We start from the raw sequence: 12802 nt of genomic DNA on the forward strand, positions 1-12802 counted from the left end.
TCAACATTGTCTTTGAATAAGGCTGAGACCATGTAATTAATGTGTCTTTTTAATAAGGGACAATACGGCCGTTCAAGCTATTTAATTTCATTTAATTTTCCATCCCATTTGCTGCACAGCCCGCTTTTACTTTTAACACCCAGCCTTTCACGGCCCATCTTGCTCCACTGGGCACATTAGATTGGTTTCACCCTTGCTTTTTAGGGGAGAAAAAATAAAAGAAAATGTGTTCCTTTCCTCCTTTGTGGACAATTTATTTCACTTGGGGAACTTCAACTCGGAGCCACAGGACAGAATAAAACTCGGCGAGCTGGTGTGAATGCCTCTGGCGCAGTCCCTTTCTTCTCGAGGGGCTGGGAACCAGCCACAATTGGCTATATTAATAAATAACTTTCCTCACAGTCGGCCTTTACATGGTCCTATTGATAAAATTGTTCGCGTGTCGTTCACGCTTTTTCACTCATTAAGGAGGGTCGGGGAGGAGCCCCGAACCCAGGCCCCGCGCTCGCCCCTTCCCGCTCGCAGTGCTGGTAATTTAAACTGGGTGTCATCCCGGAGTCGCCAGGCCAGAGGTTAGAGGGACATGTTCATGGCTTAAATTTATTGCTCTCGACTCTTCGGAGCGGCTTCCTCTCCTCCTCCCCTCCCCCGGCTTTTGCCATTCATGGGTTTGACGGATCAAAGGCTCCTCCACTCCGTCGCTCGCAGCCTTCTCGAGGCCCGAAGAGGGGCAGTTGGAGGATTAGGAGGGAAAAATCAGTGGCAGCTCCCTCAGAAAGTAGCCCTGCGCATGGCGTGGCTGCCAGGTCAGAGGAGCCGTAGCGTGTGGCCGCCCGGAACCGACAAGTGTCTCTCTTCTCCGCCTCAGCAGCCGCGTCTATACAGGCTTTGAGTTAGACCCGAGACCCGCCATCCCTGTGTTACCGCACCGTTTGACTGGAGACACTTAGACTTGAGACCCTTGACCTGACCTGGATTCCCCCATTACGCAAACCTCGAGTTTGGGAGCGCCATTCACTCTACACACAGATCATTACTATTGACCTTCGCAACCGCGGAGTGGAACCTAAATTTACATCATCGTTCCCATTTTACGGATTAGAAGAGTGAGGCTCTGAAGTAATTCACAGACGTTTCCCCCGAGTCTTGAATGACAGAGCACAGACTAAATGACCCCGCTTCTCCTGACAGTGTCCAGTATGGCGAACGCAGGTCTCCATCGACGGGCGCTACGGAGCTTCTTTGAGGGCCTCGTGGGACCAATTGCTGAGTTACAGGTGTCGCCACCTTGCGTCCGGCCACTGTTGTTAATCACATTCACCTCTGCCCGTGACCTAAGAACTACACCTTCCGGCGGCAGAGTCCGGTGGAGACTTCGGTGTAGTGGCTGCTAGGAGTCCTCCGCCCAAGTGTACAGTCTTTGGGCCTCCAACACAGGCCAGAAACCCACAGCCTCTCAGGCCTCTCCCGGAATACCGCGTCGGGCCCGCATCCTGGTCCACAGGATTTGGGGAGCGGCGCCCACGATGAATAGCGTGGCAGGTGCAGGCAGAACTGTCACAAATATCTGATGAACTCAAGTACTCAGCTATCTTATGAAAAGAAATGTCTCCGCGCAAATCGGAGTCTTCCTTAAAAGAGAACGAGCAGCACTCTGGTTTAAACTCCGAAGTACGCGCATTCTCATAGTTCATGAACTGGGCTGAAAGTATGGGTTGCTAATGCCCACCTCACCCTCTTTTCCGTAACCTTTGATAGAGTCCGCCTTTAAAGTTAGCTTCAAGGATTTCCTCTCGGTTTAAAACGTAAAAGCAAACCGGGGCTTGAGTCGGTCGGTTGGCAAGTGAGGGAGACTTGATAAAAAAAAGACCCAATCAGCAGCACCCCTCTTCAACCCTCTGCTAAGAACAGGGCGCAGGTTCGCCGGCAAAGCCGCGGCCTCGAGGCCGCTTCCCATTCCCAAAGAAGGTGCGGTTCCGGGGCGCACCCGAGAGCAGTGGTGCACAACGGACCACGTCTACCAAAACTAGTCCAGACGCTTCATATTTCGGGGCGAAACTGGACAGAAGGACCGAAAAAGCGGTTCTAAATAGACAACTGGCCTGGACCTAACCCCCTGAAATGGTAATATGGTCGTTATTTAAAAAGTGTAGGTATTTTCTGGTGTTTTCCCATCAAGTACCTGCCTAATTTCTGTATGGCACACGCCAGAAATCAATAGAAGTTAACAAGTCCTCCAAACAGTCCCCATCTCTTTGTTTAATCTCCTTTACAATAAAGCCAAGGGGAGAGAATTAAAAATCTTTGAAGTAGACCAAGGCTCAAAGGAATCAGCCAAGTAGACTTAAAGTAGTCACTTATTTCCCAAAACTGGTTTGTCGGCGAACAATAAAAGGAAGTAAAATTTATGGAGAAATTATACAGTGGATTTGTCACTTAAAATATCGTAACTGTCTCGAGGACAATACCCCATGCTGAGGATTAATGGTCCCGCCGGACCTTTGATTCACCAGCGCCTTTTCTTCGCCCTTGACAAATTGGATTTTTAGGAATGGGAAGGTCGCCTGGACCATTGTGCGCCAGCCATTCAGAGGCCTCGATTATGCAGAGGGCTGAGGGAACCACTCCATGTGACCCTCTCGGGTGGGACTCTGCAGCTGCTCCGCAGAGCAACTCTCTCACCAGACTCCGCGCCCTTGCGCTCGCGGTGCCAAAAGGCGCCGGACCCGATTGAAAAGGCGCAGTGCATGCCCGCCCGCGTCACTCCGCGGGCGGAGGACGCACGTCGGGGTGCGGCTCCCTGGCTCGCGCGCGGCTCGGGCTCTGTCACTCGCGCCCTGCGGAGGACCCGGCGCACCCGAGCGCCTGCCTGGCCGCGGCGGCAGCAATGCACGCAACAGCCCGCGCTCCGGCCACCAGCGTGAGTGCCGACTGCTGCATCCCGGCCGGCCTGCGCCTCGGGCCGGTGCCCGGAACCTTCAAGCTGGGCAAGTACCTGTCAGACCGCAGGGAACCCGGGCCCAAGAAAAAGGTATTAGCCATTCCGACCTCCGCCTCCAGCCTTTCGCCTCCCTTTGCCCTGGCCCTGGCAGGGGTAGATAGGGCAAGTGGAGGAAAGGAGTGATTGAGTCGTTACCTGCCAATTCTGCCAGGTGGCCGGGGGGTACTCCGGTAATTCCCCACAAGTCGCGTTAAGGGAGAGCTGGACGGGGGCCGAGCTGAGGGGAAAGGACGCGGCTCAGAGGGGACAGCCCCCGGGTGGGGTGCATGGGACTCTTTACTCGCCGGGACCACTCGGAACCCGCGGTTTCCCTGGAGCTCTGGGGTTTCGTTCGCAGAGGCGTGGCGGGCCCCGGCCTCTCTGCCAACGCGCCTTTTCTCTGTTACACAACGCGCAGGGCGTTGAAGACTTCTCTTACCTTCTTCCCTGTAACGCGCTAATTTACGGCTTACATTTACCTTAATTTAATTTCATGTGTTGGGGAAAAAACAATCCTTGGGAAACCCTCAGTTCCTAGATAACCCCCTCCCCGGTCCCCCCGCCCCGCCCCCCGCGGATGTCTGCTGGAGGGTTGGGGTAAATGGAGAGAGGGTGAGCCAGGTGGTGGCTCCGATTGGGGCTTCGAGGGCGAGGAGCGCCCACCCGCGTGGGGCACCGGGTCGGCGCGCCTGCAGCCTGGCTCTGAGAGTCCAGGGTCGCAACTGGGAGGCGTCGGGGCCAGCCCGCCAGCTCTGACTCCCGGAACAGCGGACAGACCACTGACCGCAGCGGGGTTTTAAAGGCCCCCCGCCCGCTCTGAGGCGTCCCAGCCGGCAAAGGTCGAATCACAGCGACCGGGAAAAGAAGGCAGGAGTCCGGTGGGGGCGGCGGAGGGAGGACCTGAGCTTTGCCTAGTCGCTGCCGAGAGCTTTCTTGTAAGAAATTGCTCAGGCGCCAGCCAGTGGGACCCGCATCTGGCTCCTCACGTAATCATCCTCCCCACCCCCCCACCCCCATCCCGCGGTCTAGAGCCTTCTTCTTTAAACGCGCTTTAATTGCTTTTAAATGGCCGGCAGTCCTGCGGCCGCTTTGTTCACACACTTTCACTGCCGGGCTTGCCTGCACCTCCGCACCTTGGTGCTGTGCAGCGAGTTTCGCGAGACACGAGAGGGAGGTGGAGGAAACTCGGGTTCTGGGGCTGACTTCGAAACGTCTCTCCCCTAGTATTCCGGCTGCTCTCAGGACCGCAGGAGCGAGAACTGGGGTGGGGGTGGGGATGGGGAACGTCTAGGTACCAGATGCCCGCAATCGCTCGTGGAGGATGCTCTCGCCCTTGGTATTGCCAAGGTGGGGCGAGAGGGGGAACTGTTATACCAGCCAACCTCTTCTCCCTCCCTCAAGCAAGGGTCCCAGGAATTACCTTCCTCCCAGCAGCCCACAGCGGTCTGGCCAAAGTGAACACAACCATTTTCCTGAGTCGGGTGGGGTGTTGGATAAACTTTTCCTCTGGGTTGTGGGCCTGGCCGTGGCGCGGGGAAGAACGACCACTACTTGTGTTGCAGGTGCGCATGGTGAGAGGGGAGCTGGTGGACGAGTCGGGGGGCTCTCCTCTGGAATGGATAGGGTTAATCCGGGCAGCCAGGAACCCCCAGGAACAGACTCTCGAAGCTATTGCAGACTTACCCGGAGGACAGGTACTGTGGGCCTCCCCCCACTGCCAATTCTACCTACCTAACCGTTACTGAGGTGGCCACCAATATCAAGAGCAAAGCGCTTTAGCTGGAGGTCTCATTTAAACATCCCCCAAACCCTGTAAAGTAGATACTATTATTTTCCCCATTTGAAGAATGAGGGAAATGAAGTTCAGAGAGATCCAATAGATTTTCCAGGGTCACACAGCATCAGAACGAGCATTCCAACCTTTCCTTTTAGTTGTTTTTAGACCGATTACCCAGGAAATGATAGCAAGCTGTCCTGTTCCTTGTGTCCCAGATTTTCTACCGAGCGCTGCGAGATGTCCAGCCAGGGGAGGAGCTGACGGTGTGGTATTCCAACTCCTTAGCTCAGTGGTTCGACATCCCCACGATCGCAACTCCGACGCACGACGAGAAAGGTACCGCGTCCGAGAGGGCCACCGGGCCAGCGCGGGTGGGTGAGAGTCCAGCCCTTCCCCGGTCTTTGGACGCGACAGGGCCTTTCTCTCGAGCTGTGTAAAACTGAATTTACCCTCCCTGTCTGTGTAGGCACAGAGGCGATGTCACCACTACCTCCTTAAAATCAACAGTGAAGGATAACAGCGACAATAACCTGCCTTGTGATGGCAGGGGGAAAAAAACCATTTTTTTAAATAAAAGATCTATTTATTGAGAGAGAGGGAAAGTGGGGGGAGGGGCAGAGGGAGAGGAGAGAGAGAATCTCAACCAGACGCCCCGCTGAATGTGGAGCCCCACATGGGGCTCCATCTCACCACCTTGAGATCTTGACCTGAGCCGAAACCAAGAGACTGGGGCTTAACGTACTGAGCCACCCAGGCGCCCCCAAAAAATTCTTTATGAATTTCATGGGGGTCTTTTCCTATTACATACCCAGAGACAATTATTTACTCTATTAAGAATCAATAAAGACGCCTTAACATATTATTAATCATATCATGAGCTCCGAAAAGCATACTTCAAACCTGGAATGTTTTAGAAGGTGGAGGGGCTTCTCTTCACTGGTTTGAAGGAGACTAATGTATTTCTACCGCATTTTAGAAGCATTACGGTACTTACAGCTGGTCAGTTGGCAGGTACTGAGGCCCTTCCATTTAAATGGTATTTATTCATTTCCCCCTCCCTACTTAAATTGAATCTGGGATGTATCCCAGTTTCTTCTCAGATTTATTTGATCTCTTCCAAAGCCAAGAGTGGATTTATGCAAATTAAGGGGCAGGAACTAAAGAGAACATTTTCAAACCTTCCCTAGAACACTGAAGAACATTTTCTGTGAAAGAAAGCTGGGAGGTGCTAAAATAGTTAAGATCTTGAGACCTCCCTTTTAATTCATAAAGCTTCCAAGAACTTTTTCCTTGACAATTGTTTTAGTTTGCAATTTCTCCTAAAGACACAGTTAAAGTGAACACAATGAATGCTGTGAAATATTTTAACATGCTCTCCTCCTGAATTGCCTGCTCAAGTCTCATCCTTTTAGAAATAGGGTTAAATAAATTAATACAATGTAAGCATTAAGAAACACTTCATGAATAAGACAGAATGAAGTTTATTCAGAACGATGAATCACTTCACTTCAAAGTATCACTATCTTGTGGGTAGATTTGTATGTACAGTATTCATAAAACATTATCCTAAAGTAGTTTGTTCCTTGTATCACACTATATTAAATTCTCTTGTCAACTTCCTCCAGTGAAAGAGAAACATGATAAAAGCCCCATAGTGGAGAACTCTCAGATCTGCCACTACAGGACACTTCTAACAGCTGCTGACCTTTAGGGGCCAGACATTTCTACACAGAACACCCCTCCTTAGGCACTCTCAAATAGTACAAAAGTAACTTGTTTGAGTGGTGGCCCTTGTGTTTTCATTTCAGCCAACTGAGCTTATAAACAGATGTCAGAATAGACACCATTTTCCTTTTGGGAATGTATGGGCTATTTCGAACACTGACTTCCCCACCTTTGATATGCTTGAAATCTTGGCAACCTCAAGGTTACACCAAGGAGAGGAGGCAAAGTCACTTATGAAGTGTGTAGCATAGCCTGGATTTCAGAGTCCAGAGAACATGTCAGTTGGTTAGGATAAACTGAAAAAGGAGCATATTGAAACAGAGAACACATTTGCTTACCTCTTGAAAAGAGAAAGAAGTAGGGATGGCTGCTATTCTTTCAATATTGACTAACTCCAGTGGATTTAAATTCCATGATGAGTTTAAGGAAAGTACGGACCTTTTGTTTTAGGGATAAAGCTTACTTGGCTTTGCAATTGACTAGAGTCATTCTGGGGCAGCCTCTGAAAACTCCTTTAAAAAGGGGGTAATGAGAGGAAGGTTCAGAGAAAAGGAGGTTATTTAAGATATTAAATCAATATACCCACTAAGAGAACCCAGGAAACCTCTCTCTCTCTCTTTTTTTTTTTACAAGGTAACAGAAATATTGAAATGACTTTATCTAAGTCTTCCATAAACAATTAGGGTAGGTTCTCAGAGGCAAATCCTCTTCCCCACCCCCTTTTTGCTTTCTTCTCTACCTTGGCTTCACCTGAAATAAACAGAAACTTACTTGAACTTCCATCTTAGTTATCTAGGGGGACTACTTGCTTTATGCAAAGCCAAAAGTAAAATACATGAAGGGAAGAAGATGTGGAATTTATTTCAGTTGTTTTTGTAGTGATGTTTCAGAAGTTTGAGCTGCTTGTGTACAAGGGGGGAGGGAATTTAACTTTTCCACTAAATTTAATAAGACAGACCTATTTGGGGTACTTAACTAACTTCTTTCTCACAGACATCCTTCAGTATTATCAATCAACCGTAACATTAAAAAAGAAACACACTGCAAGATCACTGTTCTGTGACCAGATATGACAAGACCTTTTTAAGTGAAAATTAACTTCCACCATGTGATCAAAATCTGTTTCATACATGTGTCTCTTGATTGTGTTCCCAGACCCTGGCAAAATTAAAAAAAAAACCAAAAACTAATGTCAATAATATTAAATACGAAAAAGACTTGACACCAAAAACATGTATACAGTTCCTGGTAGAGAATTGTACACTTATTAAAAGCTGAGTATCTCCATATATCTCTATATATTCATGTATTTCATAAAAATAAACTATCTTTCCCAAGGACTTTATTATATTAAGCCTGGATTTGTGTAGCTATCTAGGAGTTAATTAATTACTCCAGGTAGAACAACTGACAAGATAACACAACATCATCCTTCAGTTTTTAGAATATCAGGACATAGGGCTTTTTCTTTCCTCTCATCAAATTAAATGGGGTTAAAGAGGAAATAAAGATACAAATAATTTTGAAGAATAGCAGATCATAGTCCCTATGTGGTCCTTCAGTTGGTCACGCTCCAGGAGAACCTCAGGCAAAATGTTTAAGGCTGGGAGGGGGTGGGAAGGGTGGGTAGTGGACATAAAAGGCATTGTTCTGTGAAAAGGAATGATTACATATGGCCCATACATACAAGATATTGTCTCGCCTGGTAATGAGGCACTCACGACCATTAGATTGGTCTTTGTTCAGTTTATCCAAACTCCTTGACATACGCCACCTATTCTGCAAACGCCAACAGATGGGCCTGGGCACAGCACAGCCTCAACACTTGATTTAAAGCAACAGCTGCTCTCTGTTCTGGTCTCTTCCCCGGCCAGTCTGCCTGAGCGCTGCCCTCCCAACGAAGATTTGCTCGGATGGCCCGGAGGAAGTCTTCGTTGGAAAGGCACAGGTCACCCCTTTGGCCTCTGAGTAATCCCAAGGGATGGATATGGTGACAAAGTTGGCCATTTGGGGCTTCTCAGGGTCCGTGCTGCAGTGGGGCTACCGAACTAACTCACTTATTCGCTGGACCCAAGAATACTGTTCCTCCTCATACCGCTATCAAAATCTGGGCTCTGCCTTGGGTGCGCTTTCTTTCTCTCTTGCTTTTTCGCCTCTCACGGGGTCGCTTTCTTACTTTTTGTCGCCCAGGGGAGGAGCGCTACATTTGCTGGTACTGCTGGAGGACGTTTAGATACCCCAACAGCCTTAAGGCCCACCTACGTTTCCACTGCGTGCTCAGCAGCGGCGGGGGCCGAGCCTACCTGCACCACGAGCACGGGGCTCGCCAAGGCGCTGCCCCGGCCGCGGATGGCCTTCACTTCTCTCCGAAACCCCCGGCGCCTGACTTTGCCGCGGCCGCCCCCGCTGGCACTCTGCGGTCCCACCCGCAGGCCCCGCCGCCCCTCCAGGCCTGCGGAGCGCGGGAGAGCATTAAGCGCGAGGCCTCCTCTGCGCGCTCCGCCGCATCGCCGCCCCAGGCCAAGTGGGGGCAGTCCAAGAAGGGCAAGGAGCAGCCGGACCGCGCCCTAGACATGAGCGGGGCCGCCCGGGGACACGGCCACTTCCTCGGCATCGTGGGCGGCTCCCCAGCGGGGGGCGGCGGCCTGGCCTTCTACCCCGGAGTGCGCTCGGCTTTCAAGCCTGCGGGCTTGGCCAGGGCGGCCGTGGCCGCACACGGCGACCCCTACCGGGAGGAGGGCAGCGGCAAACCGGGGTCCGGCCTGGCCTTAGGCAGGCTGCTGGGCGGGGGTCGGGCGGGCGGGCGCCCGGGAAGCGGGGAGAACCCCGCAGCGGGCAGCACGGGCCACCACCATCACCACCACGCGCACCACCACCATCACCACTCCAAATGCCTGCTCGCGAGGGAGCCGCCGCCGCCGCCTCCTCCGCCTGGCCTACCCTGCTCCGGGGGCCTGCGCGGCTTCCCTCTGCTCCCTGGCCCCCCGGAAGAGGCGTCAGCCTTCAAGCAGGTGGAGCGCGCCCACCCCGCCGCGGCTGCGCTGCCGGGAGCGCGTTTCGCCCAGCTGCCCTCTGCGACCGGGCTGCCCGTCGAGCGCTGCGCGCTGCCGGCCCTCGACGCGGGCGGGCTCAAAGCCTACCCCGGTGGCGAATGCAGCCACCTGCCTGCCGTCATGCCGGCTTTTACCGTCTACAACGGGGAGCTACTCTACGGCTCACCGGCCGCCGCCGCTTATTACCCGCTCAAACTGCACTTCGGCGGGCTGCTCAAGTATCCAGAGTCCATCTCCTACTTCAGCGGGCCTGCGGCGGCGGCGGCAGCGGCGGCAGCGGCCGCTCTAAGCCCTGCGGAGCTGGGCTCCTTGGCTAGCATCGACCGAGAGATCGCTATGCACACGCAGCAGCTGTCGGAGATGGCGGCCGGGAAAAGCCGCGGCCGCCTGGACGCAGGGACGCTGCCACCGGCCGTCGTGGCAGCGGGTGGCCCTGGGGGTGGCGGCAGCGGAGGTGGCGGCACCGGCAAGCCCAAGACCGGCCACCTGTGTCTCTACTGCGGCAAGCTGTACTCGCGCAAGTACGGGCTCAAGATTCACATGCGGACGCACACGGGATACAAGCCGCTCAAGTGCAAAGTGTGCCTGCGGCCTTTCGGCGACCCCAGCAATCTGAACAAGCACATCCGGCTGCATGCCGAGGGCAACACCCCCTACCGCTGCGAGTTCTGCGGCAAGGTGCTGGTGCGCCGCCGGGACCTGGAACGCCACGTCAAGTCCCGCCACCCCGGACAAAACCTGCTCGCCAGGTCGGGCGAGGGCCCAGGCGCAGAGCCTGACTTCCTCCCGGAGCCTGGGGAGCCCAAGAGCGACAACGACAGCGATGTGGACGTCTGCTTCACGGACGACCAGAGCGACCCGGAGGCTGGAGGCGGTGGCGAGTGCGACTCGTAACGAGTCGTCCCGGGAGAGGGTGGGCTTGGGGGGCGTGGACAGAGAGAAGAAGGTGGGGGTGGTTCTGTTTTGGGAGAAGAGAAGCTCCCCGAGATGAGAAGGATCCGGTTGACAAAACCGTTTGTATTTTGGTCGGGCGCCAGATTTGGAAGAGTGAGAGGTCCCAGGTCCGCTGCTTAAACTCGGAGCAAAGGTTTAGAAGTGGCTCAAAGAAACCTGGCCTTCTGCGCAGCCCGAGGGTGGCCGGTCCCGGCGCGTCCTCGGCCCTTGGACTCCGCGGATAGGCCCTCCCACGAAACGCCCAGGAGGTCCACTCTCAAGGTTTAAGACTGCATTAGTGTGAACTTCACAGCGCCCTTGAGGGAGCCGATTTTAACTGCCATGTATTTTTAAATTGTTCTTTTCTGTGGAGGAAATTGTGCCTTTTGAAACGATGTTTTTTGTGTGTGTGTGTTTTACATTAGCATTTCACGAAATAGGCAAAACAGTAGTCACAGTTCGGTAGATGTGACATCCATACATTTGTTTCCATTTCATCTGTTCTCGGGTCAAAGCTACGCCTTCCCGCATTGGCTATATAGTGGTAGCAGGTGTACGAATTGGTCAAGTTGCAATTATTTATAAGAGAGTAATGACAAATGTAAAATATCTAAAGCATGAATCTAAAAGCACGCAGTATATAATTTTAAGGAAAATGTCTTATTTGGTAGAGTACAAATGTGATGTATGTTGTTTTACAATGGATGATGTACAGTTGATTCAGTATTTTGGTCTTGGTTCCAGTTTGTGCAATCTTTAATAAAAATAAAAATAAAAATGAGTTTCTTCACTTAGCGATTTCAGTAGAGCCTTTAAAGAAAGAGTTTAGGGGCGCCTGGGTGGCTCAGTCGTTAGGCGTCTGCCTTCGGCTCGGGTCATGGTCCCAGGGTCCTGGGATCGAGTCCCGCATCGGGCTCCCTGCTCGGCAGGAGTCCTGCTTCTCGCTCTCCCACTCCCCCTGCTTGTGTTCCTGCTCTCGCTCTCTCTCTCTCTGTCAAATAAATAAATAAAATCTTAAAAAAAAAAAAAGAGTTTAATTTGAAAACAATTTACAAGGAGACTCCATAATAAAATGAATCCTAGGACATTTGAAAACTTTGATTATTCATAAAATAAATGTTAAGTAGTGTTTTAATAGGGAAATATACCATTTTCAATATGTGCAATTCACGGGCTCCCAGATAGCAGGCAAAGCAATTGTTTTCTGAAACAATTGTTAATTATGCTAAGAGTTTTCATGTTTAGGAAAGAACTGATGACCTTCAAGAAAAAAATGCATATTCCTCATCAAAAAGAATTATAGAACTGTAGAATCACTATTTCTTGTTATGTACCATTTTGACAGGAGGATTTTCCTTGGGAAGCAAACAAGGGAAACTTGTGCAGTGCTTTTTATGATTCATACACTTTAGTATTCATTCAACAAATGCTAAAGGAGGTACTGATCTACTGGTCTGTGCAACTTTCTTTTCTCCATGCACTCTTTCCAAAGATCTTGTGGTTTTGGTAAATGTCCAATTTTACGGACAAGAAAATATACACTTTAAGGTCACTGGGAGGCCCATAATGAGAAGGACAAAGTTAGAAACAATGACTTTATTTATGGGTATAAAAAATTAATGCTAGCTAATGGAAGACTCATAAAGGATATATTTCTGTGGGCTAAAATTGGAAAGCACCCTCTCCCCTTCCTATGCCACCCCCAACCCCATATTTGGGGAAGGATTTCACTGAAGTTACCTAGAAGTAGAGCATTAGCTATCCCCTCCACTAAGGTCAGGTACCCTAAGAGCCCAGGTCTGTAGTGCTTGTCCCAGAGGTTGGTGGGAAGATTCTTTTTTTTTTTTCTATTCCAAGTTTTTATTCTATCCATACATATATATTTATAAACTCTATGAATAGCCCTTTTGGTGGGAAGATTCTTGTAGGCCACCAAAGGGTCTGGATATGATCCTGATGATTTAACTCAGTTAAAAATGACTTTTATTTTCTGAGTCCTGAGTACTGCAGCAGTCTCCACCCTGCTGTCTCCCAGTTGGGAACACGGCCTCAGTCACTGGGTGGCTGCAGGGACTTTTTCTAACCCATCACAGCGAGAGGCATGGGTGGAGGGAGGGAGAGGACACTTGACTTCTATAGGGGCTGATCATCAAAAAGACTTTTTCCTATGAGAAAACTTATGGAGGCAATTTTAGGTTTTTAGCATCAGCTGACCAGAAAATGTTTTGCTTTGTGAAAGAAAGCCCAAATATATATATATATATATGGGTTTGTGTGTGTGTGTGTATTAACATGTATATATGGGTGACAGTGAAACCATTTATTGAGGGCCTA

The 12802-nt window shown here is 50.9% G+C and overlaps 1 protein-coding gene across 1 annotated transcript; it reads left to right on the forward strand.

Annotated features, from left to right (window-relative positions):
* Positions 1–2887: 2887 nt before the first annotated feature.
* On the forward strand, positions 2888–10429 carry PRDM13 (PR/SET domain 13). Its single transcript, XM_045865427.2, has 4 exons — positions 2888–3031; positions 4543–4674; positions 4973–5093; positions 8673–10429. Exons 1-4 carry the CDS (start codon positions 2888–2890, stop codon positions 10427–10429), a joined length of 2154 nt encoding a protein of 717 aa, XP_045721383.2.
* Positions 10430–12802: the final 2373 nt, after the last annotated feature.

The sequence above is a fragment of the Mirounga angustirostris genome, unplaced genomic scaffold (assembly GCF_029215605.1).
Source record: "Mirounga angustirostris isolate CCGP_5_RB_7025 unplaced genomic scaffold, mMirAng1.0.hap1 SCAF_8, whole genome shotgun sequence".
NCBI lineage: Eukaryota > Metazoa > Chordata > Mammalia > Carnivora > Phocidae > Mirounga > Mirounga angustirostris.

What these genes read in the sequence shown, in the direction of transcription:
- PRDM13 (XM_045865427.2), top strand. Translation starts at nt 2,888, where the DNA reads ATGCACGCAACAGCCCGCGCTCCGGCCACCAGCGTGAGTGCCGACTGC. An exon ending in AACCCGGGCCCAAGAAAAAG is followed by an intron (nt 3,032 to 4,542) that starts GTATTAGCCATT and finishes CTTGTGTTGCAG; the next exon opens with GTGCGCATGGTGAGAGGGGA. An exon ending in CAGACTTACCCGGAGGACAG is followed by an intron (nt 4,675 to 4,972) that starts GTACTGTGGGCC and finishes CTTGTGTCCCAG; the next exon opens with ATTTTCTACCGAGCGCTGCG.